Source organism: Achroia grisella, unplaced genomic scaffold (assembly GCF_030625045.1).
Source record: "Achroia grisella isolate CSIRO2021 unplaced genomic scaffold, CSIRO_AGI_Agris_v1 utg402, whole genome shotgun sequence".
NCBI lineage: Eukaryota > Metazoa > Arthropoda > Insecta > Lepidoptera > Pyralidae > Achroia > Achroia grisella.
The window spans coordinates 6,589,129-6,613,911 of record NW_026712841.1 but is presented as its reverse complement, the minus strand read 5'-3'; the positions used below and the strand labels follow the sequence as shown (position 1 = coordinate 6,613,911).

Sequence of the window (24,783 nt, the reverse complement as noted above, 5' to 3'; positions counted from 1 at the left end):
GAGCGGAACATTAACGAAAAATGTTTCAAAAAATGTGAAAAAATAGCGGAGATGATGTTGAGCGAATTAGCTAATGACATATTATAGGCTGTCTAACTAAATGGCTAATTATACAGCTCGCCTGTTAGTAAGTAGAAATCGTTGCTATAACAACGGTATCATTGTACTTACCTAAGTGAGGTCTATTAAAGGAGAAACGCTCTTTGATGGTTTCTGAATAGCTAATAATTAAGTCCATAAATAATGAAGTGAAAAGAAAGATAAAATAAATAAGTAACCCTGGATAATTAACACAGCGCCATCTAGTCCCATGGTAAGCAGAGCTTGTGTTATGGGTACTAGACAACATATAAATACTTTTTTTTTTCGTAAAAACATATATGAATACAAATGTTTGAACTGTGCGAGGAATCAAACCTGCGATTATCGGAAGTAAAGCGGCGTGTTAAACAGCTAAACCACCGAGGCCGTCGAGAAAAGAAAGAGCTAGTATTATACATTCATTTGGCTGTTGAATATGTGCAAGAACAATAACACTAACTGAAACTTTTAATACATTCTTTAAAAGTATTATTTTATGACATACTATCTCTTCCCGCGACTTCGTCCTCGTGGAAATTGGAAACTTTATTTTTCAAAAATAAATGTTTTTTATTTTCTAAAATAAAAGTAGTCAAAGTTACTCCATATTACATCAGCTACCTGCCAAAAAATCAAAATCGTCCAGCCATTTCAGAGATTAGCCGAAACAAACAGACAGACAAAAATTGTGAAAAATGTTATTTTGGATACTCCAATTTTATTTATATGTATAGATTATAAATATGACGTCAACTAGATAATTCTAGTCTCCGCTGCCACTTATAGCTTGGACCGCGTCATACCAAACAATGTTCTTATCTGCTATATTAATACTACATTATCTCACTCGATGCACGCGTAGTATAATTTCATACTCGGAAATCATTTCTTTCCTTCTACATCAAAATAAAGTTTTAAAACAAAATACATATTGATAGTGATAAAAACTTATATAATGAAGATACCATGCATCATACCGGGATGTTCTGTAATTGTGAGTTTAGCATTTTTAACTATATCATAAGAGTTGTCTGTAATAAATTGCTTATAGCGATAAGACTGCCTTTTGTTATTAATTTTCTATTTACTGTTTTTCTTATTGTATATCTTTTATGTGCACAATAAAAAGTTTATTATTAATATATTTTTATTTATATATATATATATATATATTATGTATCTCCCATTTTACGAGAGTAATACGTTCACACGCGGGCCTTAGGCAAGCGTGGATGAGTTTAAAAGCTATATAAGGATAATGAAATAAATTATTATTATTGACTATTATTATATCAACTCACGAATATATATTTATTTATTTTCGGAAAACCAAGGCTATTTACAAACATAGTGATAAACGTAATTAACAGGTTTAATTAGGTTAACAAAAACACTTACAGGTTTTCACGGATAGAGACGTAATATAAAATACATTACAATATATTAGTATTGTAATGTATTTTATATTACGTCTCGAGGCGTGTATAAGTAATATACTAAACTTATCACTAAGTACCGTTCAAGGAAATCAATATCATTAAATAGGGGGTAAAATATACTAAGTTTATATGTTATTATATTCTTAGAAATGAGCAAATTAGTGCGTTATAAATTACTAGACTAGCGAAGTCGATAATAAAATTAATAATTACTATTATTATAAATATGATGACTAAGCTCAATGGATCGTAAATTGAAATTAAGATTTATTGTATCACTAGGACGGACAGTCTCCTTTTTCTTTCTTTTATTACAAACTAGCTATTCGCCCCGACTTCGCCCGGATCTACATGTATTATATATATAAAACTTCCTGTAGATTCACTCTATCTATTAAAAAAACCGCTTCAAAATCCATTGCGTAGTTTTAAAGATTTAAGCATACGTAGGGACAGACAGCGACAGCGACTTTATTTTATACTATGTAATGAAGAAACAGATAAACCCGAACAGACATCCCGGATCTTTTATAGGGTAAGCAGAGAGAATAGGATAAGTAGGCTGAATGTCATCTGCTCATTTCCTTAATCAACGCACGCAGATTTTTTCATCATTCACTTTCAGAATTCGTTCATTTGTCCACTATTAAATTTCCGGATATTTTTAATTTCCGGATATTATATAAATAAATCTAAATAATATATTTAATGTTCCATTTATATTATAATTCATTATTATTCTGGTCATAATGATATTTGTACTGGTTACAAATAAGCACGGATATGCAATGCAGTATGCTAAAAGTATACAACATTTGTAGTCAACTGGAATATGTAGACCTACATAATTAATATTCAGAATATAAACCTAATTATTATGCACAGAAATGCATTGTATTAATTTTATAATTTATACAACTTCGTATTTTTCTTATCTAATATTGAACATGTTATCTACATAATAGAAATAAATAGCAACTATAAAGGGATTAAAATATTTTGAAAACAACAATTTATCATAATTAAACAATTTATTATAAAGCAGGCGTTTCTAGGCGTTATTTGGAACAATACATTTTTTGTATGAATCACATATTATATTTTTTTTAATACGGCATATTTGTAAACTATTGTATGACTACGTTAAAAAAACAAGCAAAACAAAACAATTTTTATGTGAAACATCAAAAGAAAAGTTCACACAACTTTCTTTTTGACGAGCATTACAAATTGTTACATTGATCCAATTCCCATGTGGACGGTTCTAACTCTTTGCACTGTGTTATAAAGGTCATTCTATAATAGATCATGATCGTCTTATCGTAAGAAAGATCTGTTCGAATTTCGAACACATATTTGTTTATATTATTCTAAATTAAAAAAAAATTTTTTTTTAAATAAAATAGTATTTAGCCAGTCATAAATTTGTATAAATGATTTTGTTGCCATCTATATAAAAACAGTTCCATATATAAGGTATTGCATAAATTATCGTAAATACAATACTATCTTTATAGCATAGAAAGACAAAAGTTGTTGTCTTGTTTTATTAATTAAATGGACTAAAATGTATGTGGGTCGTAGTGACACCATTAATGCAACGCAGGTATTAACCGTATCGTATCTAAATTTCTTATCAGCGGATTGTCGATAACGAAATTACGTCAATAAGAATATAGAATTGATTTTTAAGAATTTAAATACAACACTATTGGGCACCAATAGTTGAGTCAATCTGTCTGATTTTCGTATACGGTCGCGTGACAAGGCCATTTGAGTTAGTCGGCCATTGGCTTTAACATAACGATGTTGTTTTTTTTATATAGTCTTAGTTAATTATTCTATTTTTTACTTTTTTATGTATTTTGTACAAACTTTACATAAATAATACACCTTCAAGCCTGTTATTTATTTTATATAGTGAACAATTTGTAATCTATACATATAAATAAAATTGGAGTATCTATTTGTAATATTGAAATAACCGTTTTTATATGTACCGTATTTATATTTATATTATAAATACAGTACACACACCAAAATAACATTTTTTACAATTTTTATCTGTTTGTCTGTTTGTTCCGGCTAATCTCTGAAATGACTGGACCGATTTTGACTTTTATTGGCAGGTAACTGATGTTATAAGTATAAGTAACTTCTCTGATTCTCTGTCTGTCTCGTTTCTCTGATTTCTCTGGTTTGTTATTGGTCTTTCTATCACCGGAATGTTAGGCAGAAATAACAAATAAACACACAAGGTTTTTTGGTTTTATTTAGATAGACCCTTCGGTGTAAGTCCGAGAAATAACCAATAAGTCCCGGTGCCCTATATAAAATCGTATCTGGAAAGACTAGGTACTCATCATATTAAATAAAATATCCGAAATTATATTTTCCTTTACAATTAAATTGTTTAGGTGCCTGTTACATCTTTTTGTCTATTATAATTCAAAATATAAAATTGTGACATTAAACTGATAACATCAGAAAATTAATCTAATATCAGTTATATTAAAGTTTAATTTACGTTATGAAATAGCATCGTTAAAAAATAATTAAGATGATATAAACTATTCTACGCAATAGAATTATTGTCGGGCGATGAATCGCTTTCTATTTACGGATATATACTTGTACCAATGTATAAACTCATTAACTGCTCAGTTCACTTCTCTATTGTGTGAATATATCCTATTGCGGTTCCGGGAAATGGTGATACCACAGCTTAAATTTTAACAGTAGGTCAAGAACAATTACGGTACTGGATGTTGACCTTAGCGCGGCGCTTGACGAGATCGAAAGTGATGACCGGTAAATAAAATGATAGATAACATAAATTAATTACAACTTTTATAATACTTAATTTTTTTTTAGTACAAACTTTACGCTGTCCGTATTCTAGGGTATGCTGCCTTTATGTACCGCGTTGGATTACAATAATTGTTTTTTTTGTGAATGTTTATTAATATTCCTATAAAATAATAATAAAATTATCAGTTTTTTAATAATTTAATTATTAACTTTTATTCCAGACATAGACTGATTATTACTTAACCTAGTATTTAATTATATTTATTTTCTACATTATTGCAATGGCAAACAAGCCGACGGTGTACCTGAGTAACCTTCACCTATATACTATATATATGTACATGAACAGTACCATGGATATCACGTCATCCTGAGACTCTTTACTAGTATTACATCGTTGTAACACTGTACTGAGATGCACCTGTGCGATTTATTATTGCTTATACTGTGTCTAAACTTTATAAATAGATTTAGATTCACAGCCGAAAATAGGTTATACAGGTTATATAAATAAATTACACTATTTATATTTAACTAGCGACCACACTCGTCTTCGCCCGGATGAATTACAAATCTTTTAGTTTTTTAGATTGTTCTATAACATGCATGTATTATTTATATAAACAGCTGACTGGCTCATCCGTCATACTCGTGAACGGGTGCTGCTTGTAGGGATTGGCCTGTTCGGGTTACGAACACTGATTAGACTATTTGCTTTTGCAATAGCATATGCTGGTGGTCATTCCATTTTCCAAAATTTGACATTAATCTATATTGTAAACGTGTACAACATTTATTTTCAAACCATCTGAGTTTCTTGTCAGTTCTTCTCATTTCGAAATCTTTCTGGACGGTAAATTTGATATATTATAAGAGTTTTTAATAGACCTACATGAATAAAGTAATTGAATTAAAACTTTCTTCTTGAATCACTCTATATATTGTTGAAAAGTGTTTTAAAATCCATTGCGTAATTTAAAAGATGTAAACGAACAGACAGCCGCGGCGACTTTATTTTGTACTATGTAAAAATTTACTCATAGACATCTGCGTAGTATCGCAGGCAATGGTGTTTACTATTTTGTCTATTATTATCTATAAATGTCTATTATTAGATATTAGCTGTCCCGGCAAACGTTGTTTTGCCATATAAATTAATAAAGCTGTGAAAAAATAGGGGTTGGTGATAGAAGGGTGAAAACTTAGGGTTGTATGTACTTTTAAGGGGGTCTTCCTATGTGATGGGTTGAAAAAATCGATTTTTTTTTTTCATAAATTGCTCCCTTAACATGTCTAGAATACGGTAGTAAAGCGATTTTAGAAAATTCGAAGTCGTTTTAAAGATACAGCAGGTAAAAGAAAGAGCGGTTCGGAGCGGTGAGTTGGCAGTTAGAGACCGGGCCTATTGTGTACCGTCGGCTTTATACCTGGCCTCCCTTTTATTAATATATTTGTTTATACAAGTTTAGACACGTTTCTACAGACTTAAACAGAAATTTCTATTGTTATAATATTTTACCGAAGTTATTTTAGTCTTGGTTGAACTTCGAAGAGAGCAACAGCTACAAATTATTTTTTTTCATAATGAGTGGACGGAAAGGAAGTACGAGTGGATTGGTTCTTCTGATGAAAACCCTCAGCAACAATTTTGTCCAGAAGGCGAAGACAGTTGGTGTAAATGGCGTAAGGCTGAAGCTAATAATGAACTGGACCAATTTCATCACGATAAACCACCTCTAATTCCGCAAGTCCAAGAAGCTATCAAACCGGTTTTCGAAGATTTATCGAAAGACGAATTATTAATTCGTTGTTTAGGAGCAGAGACACAAAACAATAACGAATCTTTGAATTCTTTGATTTGGACTTTCGCTCCTAAACATCTTCATTCTGGTCCCAAAAAATTGCTAGCTACTTAGCAGTTATTATCTTTAATGAAGGTTTTCAAGGTATTTTAAAAGTTATGTCGATTATGGGATGCCCTGTTGGTCGTGAAGCCCAAGCGTATGTTGAGAAACGGGATGAAAAGCGAATCTTACGCTCTGAGCGGCGCGTAAGTGATGTCGTTAAACAAGCCAGGATTGACTCAAGAGCTGAACAATCTGCTTTAAAAGAGTTTCACGAGGAAGAGGAAGGAATACTCTATGGACCAGGCATCGCCGATTGAGAGTAAGTTGATATTTTAATAGTTTTTAACGGACTTGAAACTTTAAACGCGTTTTTCTCAAAACTGTGTTTTTCAAACTTTCCTCCATTGTATCTCAGAAACGGCTGGACCGAATTACTTGAAATTTACAGGGCACACTCAATATATGTAAACGCATGGAATGAACTATTATCAAAATTTTCAAAACTTCGATTTTTTATAGCAAAAAACAAAAAAAAAAACGCCTAATTTGCAACTTTTATTTCAAATGTCTATCAAAAATCCAATTTTTTTTATATTCATTTGATTATAGGTCATTCCGTGCTTTTAAGCCTACAAATTAAAACGCCGTTTTTTTTTTTTTTCAGATAAGCCGATCAGCCGGAATCGTGGAGGAAGTGGGAGCTCTTTTTTTCGAGGCGGGGGTGTTCAGAGCGCTGTAACTCTAGTTTGACTGAATATTTTTAGCTGAAATTTTATATTTATACTGTCCAAATATGTGTTAATAAATGATAAAAAACTTGAAGCTCTAAATATTTACTGGTCGTAGAAAAAAAATCCTAAAATATCCCTAAAAAACAGGCCGTCACATAGGAAGACCCCCTTAATGACACATAATAAAAAAAATATAAATAAAAATAAATACTCAAAAAATAAAAAAAAATATGTTAGGGATGGAGAACCCTTATCACTCAGGGGTATGACAAATAGATAGTAGCCGATTCTCAGACCTACTGAATATGCATATGAAATTTCATAAAAATCGGTCAAGCCGTTTCAGAGGAATATGGTAACTAACATTGTGACATGAGAATTTTATGTATATAAGACTAGCTGTCCCGGCAAACGTTGTTTTGCCATATAAATTAATAACGCTATAAAAAATAGGGGTTGGTAATAGAAGGGTGAAAATTTAGGGTTGTATGTAATTTTTAAAGACACATAATAAAAAAAAAATTGTATAATTTTATACAAAATTAATTTTTGGTTGTATGGGCTGAGTCCTTTTGCCTTTCCCTGATGGGAAAAAGCGAACCAGAAAAAAGTAAGTTAATGAATAAAGAAAAAACAATTGTATGTGGGTACATTGTATTAGAACCTTTGTTTTAATTGACTACCTTATATTGGCATTTGCAAAATTTATATCAAAAACAAAAATACTACTTACAACACGTACTCTCTGATATCAATTTGACACGGCCGCTATCAGAATCCGTGACTTTTGCTTTTTTTGCAATTGCTCATACGCGTTCTTTGTTCTGTTCGTACCCGTCAGGGTTGCCAATCTTTAAACACTTAATTGCCAATCTGTAATCTATAAAAATATACAACAATTTTAATGTCATGTTTTCGTATATCATTGAGAAGTTTTTCAATAAAAGATATAACCAATATAACTAAAAATGTGGACCATTACTAACAATACCCTCTCCTTTCCCGCCAATCCATACCAAAGTTTAAAAATATCGTTTTAGTACAAGACAACTCGTACGTTTGCCATCCCTGTTACCCATTCACTCCACATAACGGTGCAGTTATAGTAAAAGATCGGTTAGTTATTCATCATTCGTTTGTTTGCGCTGCTAACGGAAGTACAGATCGTTAGGCAGGTGTACAGTTCAGATTTTAACTTGTACTTGTTTTGTATAATGACAGTTTTGTGTACTTGTGTCTTCTATTATTAACTATGTGTTGGGTATGTATTATAATTAATTATTTACCTATTTACAAAGTAATAGCGGTAACTTTTTAATAAGTTACCTCCATTCAATGATCTTAATCTTATTATAAATGCGGAAATTTGTGAATATGGAAAGTAAAGTTTGTAAAGTAAGAAATTTTACAAACTTAACTTTAGTGATATAGCTTATACATCAAAATATCTCATAGACTATAAATTTCACGTGAGTGAACCTAAGGCCATAGATAATAATATTAAAAACGCGAAAGTTTATGAGTATTGATGCATGGATGTTTGTTACTCTTTCACGTAAAAACTACTAATTAGATTTTGATGAAACTTTGCAGTAATGTAGGTTATATCTTCAAATAATATATAGGCTATAATTTAAAAAGATATTATGTGAATTATAATGATAAATATCAAGTAAGTCTATCGCAGACGAAGATGCGCGGATCAGCTAGTAGTTTAAAATTTATTTCTTTATAAACTACTTGAAATAAAACTAACACTACATTCTATATAAAGCATGGATAATTAAAACCGCAACTATGTCGCTTTAACAGTTTTTGATATTAGCGCGTACAAACGAACTGACAAACAGATAAAATAAAAAAATATATTATTAAGTTTCTTTACAATGATAAAGTCATCCAATAATAGCATTTCCTATATAATCTTCCATGTACCTACATCAGTTGCGTTTTTATTGTATGTTTAGAATAGACAACTAACTCGTCCCGACCTTCCTAGAATTCTGTTATTGTAGATATGTCTAATATTTTAAACATAAAATATTCATACAATACTACTCGCCGATAATCTTTTTATATACTTACTTATTTATACCACCGTGATTGCAAACAAACATACGACCCATCTGATTGTAAATGGTTACCATAGCCTATGGACACCTGAGACAACAATTAGCAACCCTAAACTTGTTGTTTTGTAGGTGAAGTTATTTTCAAAATCCGCCGATTATTTTTTTATTTAATCCATTTAAAAAAACAACATTACGGAACGTATTTATTAATTATCGTACATTTTTACCTTTACTTGGATAAACTAATGTACATATTATATATTGATGATTGTCATATTCCATGAATGAGATAGCATGATTGTGTGAGTGAGAAGGAGAACTAAAACGGCTAATGTGCAGGGAAAAATTAGATAATTAATTAATTTAATTAGGGAATAATGCGTGTTTGGCGTAAACAGGCAAATATGTGCTGGTATGTATAATATTAGCACAGATAACATAATATTAGTGACTTTGTATAGTATATAATAGGTATGATCTTTAGTTAAATAAATTTAGTTAACGCAAAAGTTTGTAAGTACGGATGTATGGATAGATGGATGGATGTTTGTTACTCTTTCACCTAAAAACTACTGAACTGATTTAGATGAAACTTTACAGTAATATAGCTTATACACCAAAATAACACATAAGCTATAAATTTCACTCGGGTAAAATCGCTAGTAAGTATATAGTAAGGACGTTAGAATAATATTTTAATTCTACCGTCAAAATTAATATAATAGTAAGTATCAAATCCATTGCGTGATTTAAATAGATACACAGTTACTTTATTTTGCATCATTTAGAGAAGTTTGAAGCGATAACTGTTGTTTGAAAATTGCACTCGCACTCATGTTTACGAGTAATCTATACTTAGATTATAAACCCAACAGCATTTGTCTGCTTGTTACCTCTTAACAACTAATCGTCTGAACGATAGTAACTAAATTTGACATGAAAATAGAAGAGAGGCAATTATCTCAAAATAATTAGACAAAGTCGAGGGTTATAGCTAGCTATCATTAGGGACCAGAGGTGGCGTGCAGCGGCTATTCCCTGCACACCTAGATGAAAGGTCCCTTCGAGGGAAACCATGCCGGTGGTCTTGGAGAATGCATGTGCGATCCTATGACTATGGCGATATGTTCAAAGAAGAATAGTCGTCAGGTTTTTGGCCGGTATGAATCCGACAGTCCCCATTTGGCCCCGAAGCCTTGATGAAGATTTTTCTGACGTTAAAAAAAAAGGTGCATAGCAGCTGCTTTACTATCAATCGTAGCTGGTTCGATTCCTCTTAAGATCATGCTTATGAAGCAAAAAAACATTATAATAACAAACAATAAGTTCTTCAAGAGATCCCATGGCTACGGCGATATGTTCGAGGAGGAATAGTCGTCAGGTTTTTGGCCGGTAAGAATCTGGCAAAATAAATTAACATAATAACAAATTAAATTTTAAATCTTAGACTTCAAATTCAGAAAATATCTCAAAAATTAAGACTGTCAGTTCTGTACAGTAGCTAAAAATATAACGCCTTTTTATGAATGTAGGAGTAGTTGTTAATCGCGACTATGCATATATTTGTTTGAATATAATATATAATAGTTTGTGACACTACGTATCTTACGTCAAACATTAGGATCCCTTCAGTCGTGAAAAGGTAACAAAGGTAACAAACAAGCAGAACGACATACTTTCTAATTTATAATTTTGGTATAGACAATGGTTGTGAACAATACGTCCAATTTGATAGTTTCATCCATTTAAAAATAAGACCGAATTTTGACTGTATCTTTTTATGTTGTGGTTGATTACTTTAAGCAAAAAATCTCGACGTTCTTTCTGCTATTTCATAATAATAACCCAGAACAATTCACACAGCACCATCTAGTCATAAACTAAGCAAATCTTGTGTTATGTGTACTAAACGATTGATAGAAACACTAAAATAGATTTTTTTGTAAATACATACCTATATGTATATCCATAGAAAACAATACTCTTATACTCATAAATACAAATAAATACCACGCTGTTGACAGTATTGTTAATAATTAGCTCAATTTAGTAATGTTGTTTATAAATACGTAAATAAATAGTCGTCCAGTGGTCAAATTTCGATGATAAATGAGCAGTGATTTATAAATACTTAAATAAGTAGGTACTCGCTCAGTGGTCAAATTTGGATATTTAAAAATACAAAAGATCTTGAACCAGCCATAACAAATAAACAAAAGTGTATTTGTGTGTGAGTCAAATACATAGTAGCTTGTGTAATGCATTTTTTATATATATATATTATATTTATATTAAATATTTTCACTCCTTTTCTATATAAACTAAAAGTGTGCGGAATTTCAAACTCCTCCGTAAAAAGGAGTGCAGTTTTTGCTTCACATATTAACATAATGATATTTGTAGTAAGATAAATAGAACTAATTTCTAATCTTGTGTGTGTATGTACATATTGTATAATATTAGTCATTATTTCTATTACGTTACGGTTGTGACACACAGTCGTCTACATATATCCTACTATGTTGTATGTCTGTATGAAAATACATAAATACAACATAGTAGGAGTTATAATATGCCAACATATAAATTAATTTGGTTTGTTAGAGGTGTTTACGATCGACATAGACTTAAACAGAAATTTTAATTGACGTTACAACATTAGCATTAGGATTCACGACTATCAGGATCATGTTGGGATATCGTATAATGAAGACATTAAATACTACATTAGTTTGCCAGTAGGTACTTGCTCATAATACAAGATTCGACTGAGTATCCACCCAAATGAGCTAGTCTTGATGTTACTTAATAACAACCCCCAAAGGACTAAAAATAACACATATGGGTATTGACAGCTTCAGTGGTCCAGTTATTTAGCTCTCCGTTTAATTTCCGATGGTCGCGGCTTCGATTCCTCGTACGCTAAATATTTGTATTCATAAGTATGATTGTTTGTGTCGGTTTAAGTCTTTTCTATGTATGTATATTATATAAGTATTTCCAAAAAAAATGTATCTCTGTATGTATATAACTTGTCTAGTACCCATAACACAAACTCTGCTTAGTTTAGAATTGGATGGGGCTGTGTGAATAATCCTGGATTATTATTATATATCGGAGTTGGATAAAGAGCACTCCAGTTCTGAATTTATAAACATGATGCCAGAGGGTCTCTTTAAATAAAAAGTTGTACAATAAAGGACTGCAGACTCTCACTATCCTCTACCAATCAGTAGTATCGGCCACTACTCTTATTTATTTCGTTAATGGAATAATGCACCCGCTTACGCTAACTGTATATGCTAGCAGGGGACCAGTGGAGGATGATAAACAAAACATGAGGTCAGATCAGTCAGCCCATCTTGGCAAATGGCAATTTACCACTATAGTCTCCAAGGGGAACAGCCTGAAGGTCAACCTAACATGGTACTTTGCTAGCAATGGGATTATTAGTACACATTACTAACAATCCCCTCTCTACACTGTTAGTGATTACGGATAAACAGAAAAATAATCAAAATATATGTAGTATTCGAATGTTGACCACGACAATTAATATTAAATAAAAAAAAATGTATAAATTTATGAAAAATAATCAATTAAATTATTCTGTACATTTCGTGTTACCTGTCTAATCTAGCTACCGCTTTATCAAAACTAACAATTCCTATCGAATTCGTTATCGCACTCGGTTTCTCACTACGAATCCGAGTGAGACAGACAGATTTACAGATAACATAACCGTATATCAGTTACATTCGCACAAATGCGAGGATAATAAACAAGTGGGACACATAAATTGGTCAGGATCACAAGTGACACGTTTACTAAGGGACGTGTACTAAATTTTCATTGGAGACGACGAGGGGAGACGTAGAAATAATGGTAAATATGCATATACAAACTACATTAGTGATTATTTTATCTCTGGTCGTATAAAAAAAGTAAACATGAAAATGGAAACGAAATGTGAAAAGTGCTGGTTTGAATGTGATGCGTTTAATTTTGTATTTTATTTTCAATTCTGACATCGAGTTGTTTCGTGAACGGTGTTTTGAATGGTAGACGTGGCAGTGAAATTACAGGGTAACACGGCATATGTTAGTCTTCAGTAATAGCAATCGTATTACTACTGTATTAGAGTGTATTTTATGAAGCCGTGGTGTTGGTGTATAGATATATTTAATCGACGGTTACAATTCTAGACGTATAGCAAAAAAATATAAAAATCAGATTTAATTATTATTCGATGCATTAGTAATAAAATAACATGTAGTGTATTTCAAATTTAGAATGGTGCTCGATTGACAGGAAACCTTTTCCATAAAAAAAAACGATTAATCAAAAACTGACATAGTCCATCAAACCGTCGACTAGAAGTGCTTGAAACATTAACTAAATTACAATCGTTGTATGTATATATTGTCCAAAGAATAATTAAAAATATTTATAATATTGTTCTTGAAAAAAAATTATATAATACCAATATGGAGTTTTTTTTTAAATTAAATATACTTTTAAATACCTACGACTTACTCTATAAATCTACGACAATGTTGAATAATATGCACTCAAAATAAAACAGCTGCTTAGTTCGCTTTATAATTTAAAATATATGTTCTTTTTTCGAATTCACTATTCCTACGATGCCAGCACCAAATATGGTATTAATAACAAAGAAAAAAAATTAACTAAATATTTATCGCTAGTGGCCTGCCTCGGCTTCTGTGTGTTGAAAACTTTCGGAGTTTAATACGAGAATATCAAATTAATTACAAAGCGTATTAAATGCGCCGAAAGTGAGTAAATAATTATGAAATTAAAATAAATAAATAATTTTGACTTTGACATTGAATATCGCTTGCAGTTGAGAAATACCGATAAGGAACTTAACTGATGATGGTTGTTTTTATACTTCTTCTTTTAAAATATTAACTATGTGATCAGCATAGAAATATTTAAAAAATATTTAAGAATTATTATCTTTCAACATATTGACGTATTATATAAACTTATTTATTTATATATGTACTACAATTATATATTAACTTAAGTTATGCATACGTTATTTATGTATGTATATTCATTCTTATAACTTTGAATATCATTTCTTAGTATTAAGTATATAAATAACCCCTATTTTTTCATAACCCTCTTTAATGGAACATCTCATTTATATATATAATGTATGAAGTATGAATTTCTCAGCTTGTTCTATAGTATATTGTAATACGCATGAATTATACATATAAAACTTCCTCTTGAATCACTCTATCTATTTCTGAATAATCTGCGTAATTTAAAAAATATAAGCGAAGACACAACGGCGGCGACTTTGTTTTATACTATATAAAGATTTACTATTTAAATTTGGTAATTTTCCTATGTACAAATTCAAATTAAAAAATAATTTATTCATGTAGGATATTTTAACCGCTTATGTACGTCAATTTTTTTATATTATATTTTTTTTATACCGTCCAATTCAGTATATAGATCCAATAAATAATAGAAGAATCTGTTCTATAATGCATAAGAACTATACTTTTTTTATAATCCTGTAAAAATATTGGTCGTTTAAATACTTCTTATTTTATATTATAAAACAGTACTGTGTCACCTTCGTTAACAGTTTATTACTGCCATTATTTCATCAGTAGATAATAGTAGATAAGATTTTACTATTGTTATTTGATAAATAGATTAACTAACCTTAATCACGCATTCCGTAGATATTGCATCGCCTTGAATTAGTATTTAATACAGTATACATATAATATATGTGTTATACATCTTGGTCATGGTCTAGGGATTTAGCACACTGCCTAACTTCCGATGTTACAGGTTCGATTCCAAGCACATGTTCAGACCATAGAAAGAATGCATGTCTGTAAAGACTAAAAGTGAAACTATATAATTTAAATAATAATACCACCTGCTACGTACCACTTTTATCTATCATCATCATCATCATCGCAGCCCGGAAGACGTCCACTGCTGGACATAGGCCTCCCCCAAAGATCTCCACGACGATCGGTCCTGCGCTGCTCGCATCCAATGCCTTCCCGCGATCTTGACCAGATCGTCGGTCCACCTTGCTGGAGGCCTTCCCACGCTGCGTCTTCCGGTCCGTGGTCGCCACTCGAGGACTTTACTGCCCCAACGGCCATCTGTCCTACGAGCTATGTGCCCTGCCCATTGCCACTTCAAAGTCGCAATTCTTTGGGCTATGTCGGTCACTCTGGTTCTTCTGCGGATCTCCTCATTTCTGATTCGATCACGCAGAGAAACTCCGAGCATAGCCCTCTCCATTGCCCTCTGAGTGACTCTGAGCTTGTTGATGGGGCCCATAGTTAGCGACCACGTCTCTGTTCCGTAAGTCATCACTGGCAACACACATTGGTCGTAAACCTTCGTCTTGAGACATTGCGGAAATTTGGACGAAAAGATATATCGGAGCTTCCCGAACGCTGCCCATCCGAGTTGGATTCGACGATTGACCTCTTTCTCGAAATTGGATCTACCTAGCTGGATAGTTTGCCCTAAGTATACGTAGTGATCGACAATTTCGAGTGTAGAATCTCCGATTTTTACGGGAGCAGGTACGACATGGACGTTTGACATAATTTTCGTCTTGTCCATGTTCATTTTAAGACCTACTCCTTGTGAGACTCTACTGAGGTCTTCGAGCATTTTGCTAAGGTCTTCCAGGGTCTCAGCCATGACCACGATATCGTCGGCAAATCGAAGGTGATTGATGTACTCGCCGTTAATGTTGATGCCCAGCCCGCTCCAGTCCAGAAGCTTGAAGACATCTTCCAATGCAGCGGTAAACAGCTTTGGCGATATGACATCGCCTTGTCTGACACCTCGCTGCAGTTGGATAGGCTTCGAATTCTGGTCGTGGAGGCGAACTGACATAGTGGCGTTTTCATACAAACATTTCAACGCTTCGATATATCGATAGTCAATTTGGCACCGCTGGAGAGACTGTAGCACAGCCCACGTCTCGATCGAATCAAAGGCTTTTTCATAGTCCACAAACGCCAAGCAAAGTGGCAGGTTGTATTCTTCGGTCTTCTGAATTACCTGCCGCAGCGTATGAATGTGGTCTATGGTACTGAAAAACCCGGCTTGTTCGGGAGGCTGGAAGTCGTCAAACCTGCGCGCGAGACGATTCGTGATGACTCTCGAAAACAACTTATAAACATGGCTCAGCAGTGTTACGGGTCTGAAATTCTTCAGAAGCGATTTGTCTCCCTTCTTGAAGAACAGAACCACCACACCCCTTTGCCATGCTTGAGGCGTTTTGCCCTCGAGGATGACGGAGTTGAATAGTTTCTGGAGGATTCGTAGAACAGGTCTACCTCCAGCCCTCAGAAGCTCAGCAGTAACTCCATCATCGCCCGGCGCCTTGTTGTTTTTAAGTTGTTTAAGAGCCATACCAATCTCGTACAGGCTGACGTCCGGGATATCTTCGGTATAGTGTCGGGTTAATTTGGCTCTAGGGTCTTTCGCCGTGTTGTTAACAGGTGCCCGTGTTGTCGTGTATAACTGTCCATATATATATATCCGTCTTAAGTCGCGTCAGCTGGCTCTGTCCGGCAGCCAGATCCCTGTTAAAGACTTTTGAGCCCTTGTTTCTCTCAATAGCCTCCTTTACACAATTTGTGTTAAAGTGGCGTAAACTTTTATCTATACATATAAATAAAATGGCAGTGTCTGTTTGTAATACTTAAATAACCGTTTTTTACTACTTGCATATGAATATAAATACGGTACATACATCAAAATAACATTTTTTACTATCTTTGTCTATCTCTCTGTCTGTTTATTCCGGTTAATCTGTGAAAAGGCTGGACCGATTTTGACGGGATTTTTATTGGATAGCTGATGTAATAAGAAGTAACTTAGGCTATTTTTATTTTAGAAAAATAAAGTTAATTTCCACGCGGATGTTGTAGCGGGTACAGCTAGTAACAAACAATTTTCATTTCAAGACCCACTTTAATCGCATAATAAAGGAAAACTGAAAAATGACTTGTCAGGTCTTGATGGAGGCGAATTGAGAACGTTCTTCTTTTTCTAACTTTTGAAAATTAACATATACTACATATTACCCGTGTACTGGCACGTAATGTATATGTATTTATATATAATAGGTATTTGTTATTTCATTATCACGACTTATCGTTATCGGAAGTGAGTACAAAATATAACTTATCATAACCAATTATACTACTGTAAAAAATGTAAATAAAGTTAGATTATTATTAATGTAACGGATTTTAGCACGGAATAATATGTACTCAATGCGATTTTTTTTAAATAAGTAAAATTTTCATCATTATCATCGTCTGCTTCTTCCTTATCCCATTTATTTGTGGTCGGCGTAATTTGTTTTTCTCTTCCATTCATCACTGTTCTCAGTCATCTCGATTTTTTCTCCCTTTCTTATAATATCATCTTTCACACAGTTTGTTAAATCTTCATTTAATTTAAAAGCTCTTTATATTTCCTGTCACAGAAAAAAGAAATAATTATATAAGCTAATACAAATATGAAATGTATAAATATAACAAGAGAGAGGTAACAATGGGCGCCCTTATTGCTAATAACAACTTCTTCCAGACAACCTTAGGATGGAAAGGAGTGATTAGACTTAAGTCTGTTCGAGATATAACAATAATTATTGATTATTCTATACAATCTCAAAACGCGACGTCGTACGCGTAAATGTTTTATGATATATAAATAAATTTCTATGCTAAATAAAAAAAAACCTAACCAAAATACAATAGTGATCCGCACCCAAAACGATTAATCTGCTGTTTAGCACTAACAAATGTACAGACAAATAGACAGAAATACTATAAATTCTCGCTTTGGGTTCTATTACATTGATAAGTACCCAATGATAGTTTTTTTTATACGTATATCTCCCACGTGTTCCTTTATTATTCTATGTTTAGAATATACGATTTTCCTCAACATACACAAATAACATGCGGAAATAAGATTAAATATAGTAAAGTATTGTAAACTAACCCACACTCACCCGAGGAAAAGTTGACCTATTGCCTCGTCGACATGTGACGTGGTGCTGACGTCACATGGACGTCACAGTACACATTTGTGACGCCAACTGAACCCCTCATGCGATGGCCGTTTCATGTATTTGTGTATGTACATTAATTTTTATAATTTTAAATATAATAATGAAAATAGTACAATGTCTCTTTTTTTATTAACAATCTATAATGTTTCGAGGTTTGCAGAAAATGTCTCTATTTAGAGGTAATCTCGCTTTAATATCTCTGATTTATATACTAGCTGTACCTGTGACTTCGACCGCGTGGAATAGTAACCTTGCCCAAGTAAATAAATGTTTGAAATTGGCTGCCCACATTATTTAGATTTTAGTCGCAATTTAGTACGTGTACATCAATTTATTTATCCGTACTTGTTTTTTATAAATTAAAAAAAATTATAATAGTGTAAGTGTGTCCGTTCGTTTGTTACATTTTCTATTCTTTCATTCATAGTTTAAGAGCTATGCTCTTGTCGGTGGAGCTCCCGCCACCTTCCACGATCTTCTATCAATCTTCATAGTTGTTGATACGACACGACTCCAACTTTTTCTTTAACTGGCTTGATATATGTAGCTGTGTCCTGGGGATTCCTTTTTCTCTTTCTTATTTTTTATTTCTCAGGAAAATTCCCACAGTGCCATCTAGTCCAAATCTAAGCAGAGATTGTGTTATGGGTACTAACCCATAACACAATCTCTGCTTAGATTTGGACTAGATAAGCTCTGGTTTGACAACTGATATATACATGTATGTACATATAAAATAACTGGACCTATACAAATATATGACGGTTTGCTAAACCGATAGACCACCGTGTCTGTCAATTGTTAGGGTTCACATCGATATTGTCGAAAAATCTGATATTTAAAAATATTTTTAGCGACTATACGGAAGGAATAATGGAATTTTTGTTATAATTATTGTATCATGTTTTAACTTTAAAGTAAGATAGAGGTACGTTATAATAATTGAATAACTGATAGACTGACAAATTATTATGATTATGATATTAGTATGGATAACTTTGGGAGTTGGTTTGTTGCCTGTTTCTTACTTAATTAGCTGATTGTACCATCATGATTGTGTCCTATTATTATAAAAAACTACAACAATAATAATAGTACCATTAAAGTGACATAGATAAATTATATATATAATTTAGGAAAAAATAGAATTGACAAGAAAGTGTCACAAATAATGATTGAATTCCATGAATATTTATAAGGTTATTAAGTTAATTACTGATCAATATCAATACATATAATTTATGATAGTTTTATGTACATATGCACTAGCTGTGCTCGCGGTTTCACCCTCATGATGTGTCATTCTGATGTATAGCTATATTACTGTAAAGTTTCATCAAAATATGTTCAGTTGTTTTTTCGTGAAAGAGTACCTAACAAACATCCACCGATCTATTCATTCTTCCTCACAAATTTTCGTGTCTATTAATAAACTTTGTATTTTTGATATATGTTTTTTATATATCATTTTTACTGTTGTTATTTCTTCGCTGTGAGGCCTTTTGGGAAATATACACATTCATTACAATTACTTGATTTTCAATAAAATAGTCATTGTGTTCCCGCTCCAGTCACAATTAGTAAGATATAATTATAATATATATACACATATGTATATAATATTATATATATAATCCAGTAGTAGTAATAGCGTACATAAAAAAAGACTGAGGAAACGGGCAGATTCCATACCTTAGGGACTCACGAATTCATGAAATTATGTTTGTTACGTTTAAGCGGATTAGGAAAAATAAATGTTCCCATTTAACGACCAATATTAGTACCTACTATAATTTATTTTGTGAAACAGTTTCATTATAATAATAAATTAGTTCTATTGTGAATAGAGAATAAATAAATGAAATGAAAAATGCTGCAAAACTGGAAATAAAGGGCGCAGAATAAGTTGCGCGATGAAAGAGCGGATATTTTTATGACGAAAGTAAATTTCGGAAGTACTGCACAGAATTGAGATATTTTTCCTTTTTTTAAGAATTTAACATAGGCTATATATAAATATATACAGAAATCACAAAGTTATAAGCACCAGGGCCAAGCCGGAGCTATGCATTAAAAAATAGGTTAAAAATATTATTTATTTAAATTATTTAGTGATCCTACCATCCAGTCGGAATGTAGTGGTGGAGACAATTCGAATTAGGCGACGAAACAATCAATTTAACTATTCAGTTCTACAAGTATACTGTACCGGCGATTTCATCCACACGAAATTAATAATCTGTGTTTTTCTGATGTATAAGTTATATTATTGTAAAGTTTAATTTAAATCCATTCAGTAGATTTGGCTTAAAATTGTAACAAGCATCCATCCATACTCAAAAACTATCGCATTTATAACACGTATCGTATTTATAGACAATATTTTATTACTAAATTTATTTTATTAAAGTAGTAGTATAGGTACATATATTATCTATTTACGCTTTCCATACTCACAAACTTTCGCCTTTTATAAAATTATTTATAAGATTAGTATGGTTATTCGCATATAACGTAAACACGACATGGACACACATGACTCGTTGTAATAAATTGTGCCCTGACACAATTGGCTTAATGACCTGCCGGCCATGGGAAAGTCTAGTCTCAATTGTCACAATCATATTGAGTGTTCACATCAAACACTGGCGTCAATAATATAGCAATAATAATACTCAGAATAAGAACATCTGTGTTCTTACGAGTTTTAAACAATTTAAATTTATAGACGATTTTAGTTGCGGTGGCTTTCAAAAATTATATACATAGGTAGAAAAGGAGCAAGGTCACAAAAAGGACGATAAAATTGACATATAGGGAGAAGAGGAGCAGGGTCACTAAAATGTGTCCTTGTGTGACATAATGTGATGACAAAGATTGATCCTAAATTTTGTGTCATCACAATTTAAAATCAAATATACTAATATACAAGTGAATATCAAGATGCATAAAAATATAGCTAACTTTATCGGTATGGACATAAGCTTTAAATTGTTTTGTTGGCAATTTTATACGCGGTCTTCTAGGTCTGTAAAATTATAAAATATTTTATGACACACTAGAAATCATGAAATTTATGCGCCGTAAGTTAAGGAAAAATGGTCATAGTAGTTTAGTTGTGAAGATTACTTTCTCACAGCTGTCAGAGAGATAGTTTGGTTCTAGCTTTTTTTAAATCCGTCATTATTATCTAAACTGATGTCACAAAAAGAGAGCGGATTTTATTATAAGGAAAATAAACGCCGGAACCAGTGCACCGGCTTAAGAAATGATTTAAATGTTAGAATGATATATTATTTTTGCATGACAAAGGCTATATATTAGGATAATATACTATAACTCATATATATATGGGCATAGGGCGTGGTTCTAGTGTTACTACTATTGTAACCCGTGCGTCCAATCTAACTGTAATTTACTAAACGATGTTAATAAGCTTCATAAAACTTGCACGTGTAAAAGGTAGTTTTATAAATGTTAAATATTAAACCAAGTTATTCAGATAACATCGAATAAATCTTACTTGACATTTAGTCTATGGGACGCCCCACGCTGGAAACATTATTTATTAAACGCGGTTTCTAAGTAAACATTGAATCATTTGTCGGTTACAAATGATTGATCGGTTCAGTTTGTGATACACAATGATAAGGCAAATATTTAGCAGAAAAATGAATTTGTAATTTTTATTCAAAAGTCGTCACCTTGTGGTCAAAATTCGACCATTAAGTAAGAACATTAAGTATTAACATTAAGTAAGACTATAATTAAATATTAAAACAAACAATATTAATCTATTATCAATTTGACCACAGACTTTAACAATAAACAAACGAGTATGTGTGTGTGTGTGTGTCAAATACACGGTAGTGTCTAATGTTTTATTAATTAATTTAATGTATTTTTTCGGCACAATTAAAAATATATATTAGTATTCTTCAATCCTTTTTTATATAAACCTTAAGTGCGAAATTTCATGTTTCTTCGCCAGCGCAATTTTCGTTACGAGGAGTACAAAGTTTTGCTTCATACTACATACATACTTCATTAATAAAGATATTTTGGATAATTTGCGGTACTTTAAAACAGTCTTTTTTAATGACAATAAATGGAATGTCTATTTTTATTATTATATTTATTCAACCTGTCTTCTTCTCATCCATATCTACCAGTCATACCTTGCCAGGCGTTTCTATCCTGGGTCATCAAATTTTTACATTAGTCTTCAAATCATTGATAATGGAATGTCAAGTCAATGGGTTTCTTCCTTATCTCTATGTCCAGTACATTTAAGTAGTAAATTCTTAATTATTGAGTACTATTTTCTTTGCGATCTATTATTACAAAAGATTTTACAAATCATTTTCGATATTCATGTAAATAGTTTTGACTGTACTGCGACAAATATAACGTTGATAAAATAATGACTGTAAAATTTGTATGAATCATTATGTAATCAGTATATGACAAAGGAAGTTGGTTTTATTGATGTACTTACAGTATGACCAACTCAAAATACACCGATTACGTTGAGTTTTTAATCTGACTTGTAAATCATTATTCATAATGATTTACAAGTTATTTTATTATATCAATAACTAGCTAACGCCAATTTATCAATAATAAAGAAGAGAGAATATTTTAAGTACCTATTTAATTAAAATGTTGCATGAGTTTTTTTCTTCGAAAATTATATGTTAGAGAGACTCGACGTACAATTTCAGTATTTTGATATATTTTTAACAAATATATTGTTTTAAATATATATATATATATATTTCTTTTTGTATTCCAGAGTAAGCTCTTCAGTTCAAAATCGAGTGACTTCGAGAACGAAGCTCTTGAAGTTCACAATGAGTACAGAAGAGAACATGGTACGGAACCCCTGATTTTAAACAAAGAAATCAGTAAGGTCAGCCAAAAATGGGCAGAGGACCTAGCAAAACGCGACGAAATGGAATACAGCCACAACAAAAACTACGGTGAAAACATTTATTGCGGCTGGACTACAGATACAAACACAAAAATAAAAGCCAGAGATTGTGTAGACAGATGGTATGGTGAAATCAATCAATACTCATTTGGTAGAGAACCAGAAGTATTAAAATGCGGTCACTTCACACAATTAATATGGAAAACTACAAGAGAAATAGGTATAGGTAGCGCTAAGAGTAAATCTGGAAAGCTTTATGTTGTAGCTCATTATTATCCACCTGGTAATTTTAGTAAACAATTTGTAAAAAATGTACCCCCACCTGGAGCTCTACAATTCAAATCGAATTCGGGTACGAAAAATTCTGAACTGCCAAAAGGATCAAACAACAATATATCAACTTCAACTCCTACTCAGCGTAATAGTAAGATTGGCGAATTAGCGACAGATTTGGTAAGTAAACTGAAATCGACGTCAGTTTCTGGTGATAACTTTGAGGAAGAATTTTTGAAAGCCCATAACGACTACAGAAGAAATCACGGAGTAGCGCCTTTAAAGTTGAATAAAAAGTTATGTAAATACGCAGACGAGTGGGCTAAAGTATTGGTCAAGAAAGGTAAAATGGAGCACAGAGACCAAGACGATTACGGTGAAAATATATTTTATGCATGGTCCTCTAATCCAAATTTCGAAATAACCGGCAAGGATCCAGTAGAAAAATGGTATAGTGAAATAAAAGATCACAAATTTGGCAAAGAGCCTACTAATTTAGGAACAGGACACTTTACTCAAGTCATTTGGGAGGATACGCAAGAGCTAGGTGTGGGTATGGCGAGGTCCAAAGATGGCCATATCTACGTTGTAGGAAATTATTTCCCCCCCGGCAATGTTGTCGGCAGTTTTGCACAGAAAGTACGTCCGCCTCTTAATTAAACTTTCTTCCAGTTCTATTAGATATTTATGAATATTTTTTCAATAGCCAAAGATACATTCCAAATAGTTACTTCCTATTTTTTACGCATTTATTTATTTGTTTTGTAAATTATATTATAAGAATAAATATAAGTTATATAATTTTTACAACTTTACGTTTTATTTGCATTATTATGTAATAACTAAATATTTACCTGTAAATATATCTCTAAATATACGAAAAAAAAATAACCGGCCTTTACATTTTCTTTTATAAATCTTAATTCAAAAGTTCATTAGAAAGTTTGAGTTTCACTATGCGCAAATTAAAAAAAATGGGTATTTGCCAAAATTAATATTTGCTATATTTATTGCCCATATTGATTTTGACAGATCCCCATTATTCAGAATTTCATTACTCACCATATTATAAATTGTATTAATCCTTTTCGTATTACTATGTGCTAATATGATTATTATACTACTATCTTACTTGTGCCAAGGATTTAAAAGCAATACAACGTTTTAAGCCACTTATGTACGTCAACTTTTTTATTACTACTTTTAGGTATACTTAAGTACTTTAAAACCAGTCTTTAAAGTGCATGTGTGAAACAAAGTTAGACGAGTAAGTTAAGTGCCTCTATTTATATAAACAAAAAGTCTCCTTAGATGCCTGCAATAATACATTATTTTGTTTGATGTTACAACACTTACTATATAGTATAATATATAATATTATACTATACTTCAATCTTCTCATTATTCATAAATATTTATTATATATTTAATAAAAGTAAAACAAAAGATAGAGAATTTAGTAAAAGCACTATTGTATA

General features: G+C 32.0%; 1 protein-coding gene across 3 annotated transcripts; it reads left to right on the top strand.

Annotated features, from left to right (window-relative positions):
* Positions 1 to 987: 987 nt before the first annotated feature.
* On the top strand, positions 988 to 24,044 carry LOC131844322 (uncharacterized). 3 transcript variants are annotated; one of them, XM_059193176.1, is made up of 2 exons: positions 988 to 1,075; positions 22,895 to 24,044. In XM_059193176.1, exons 1-2 carry the CDS (start codon positions 1,037 to 1,039, stop codon positions 23,963 to 23,965), a joined length of 1,110 nt encoding a protein of 369 aa, XP_059049159.1. In that variant the 5' UTR covers positions 988 to 1,036; the 3' UTR covers positions 23,966 to 24,044. The 3 variants fall into 3 exon arrangements, with proteins under 3 accessions (XP_059049159.1, XP_059049160.1, XP_059049161.1); XM_059193177.1 differs by lacking the exon at positions 988 to 1,075 and adding an exon at positions 8,066 to 8,170; XM_059193178.1 differs by lacking the exon at positions 988 to 1,075 and adding an exon at positions 12,775 to 12,866.
* Positions 24,045 to 24,783: the final 739 nt, after the last annotated feature.

Bases quoted from the DNA above. Each gene is read 5' to 3' on its own strand.
- LOC131844322 (XM_059193176.1), top strand. From the start codon at position 1,037: ATGAAGATACCATGCATCATACCGGGATGTTCTGTAATT. The intron at 1,076-22,894 runs GTGAGTTTAGCA...TTTGTATTCCAG, and splicing joins TACCGGGATGTTCTGTAATT to AGTAAGCTCTTCAGTTCAAA.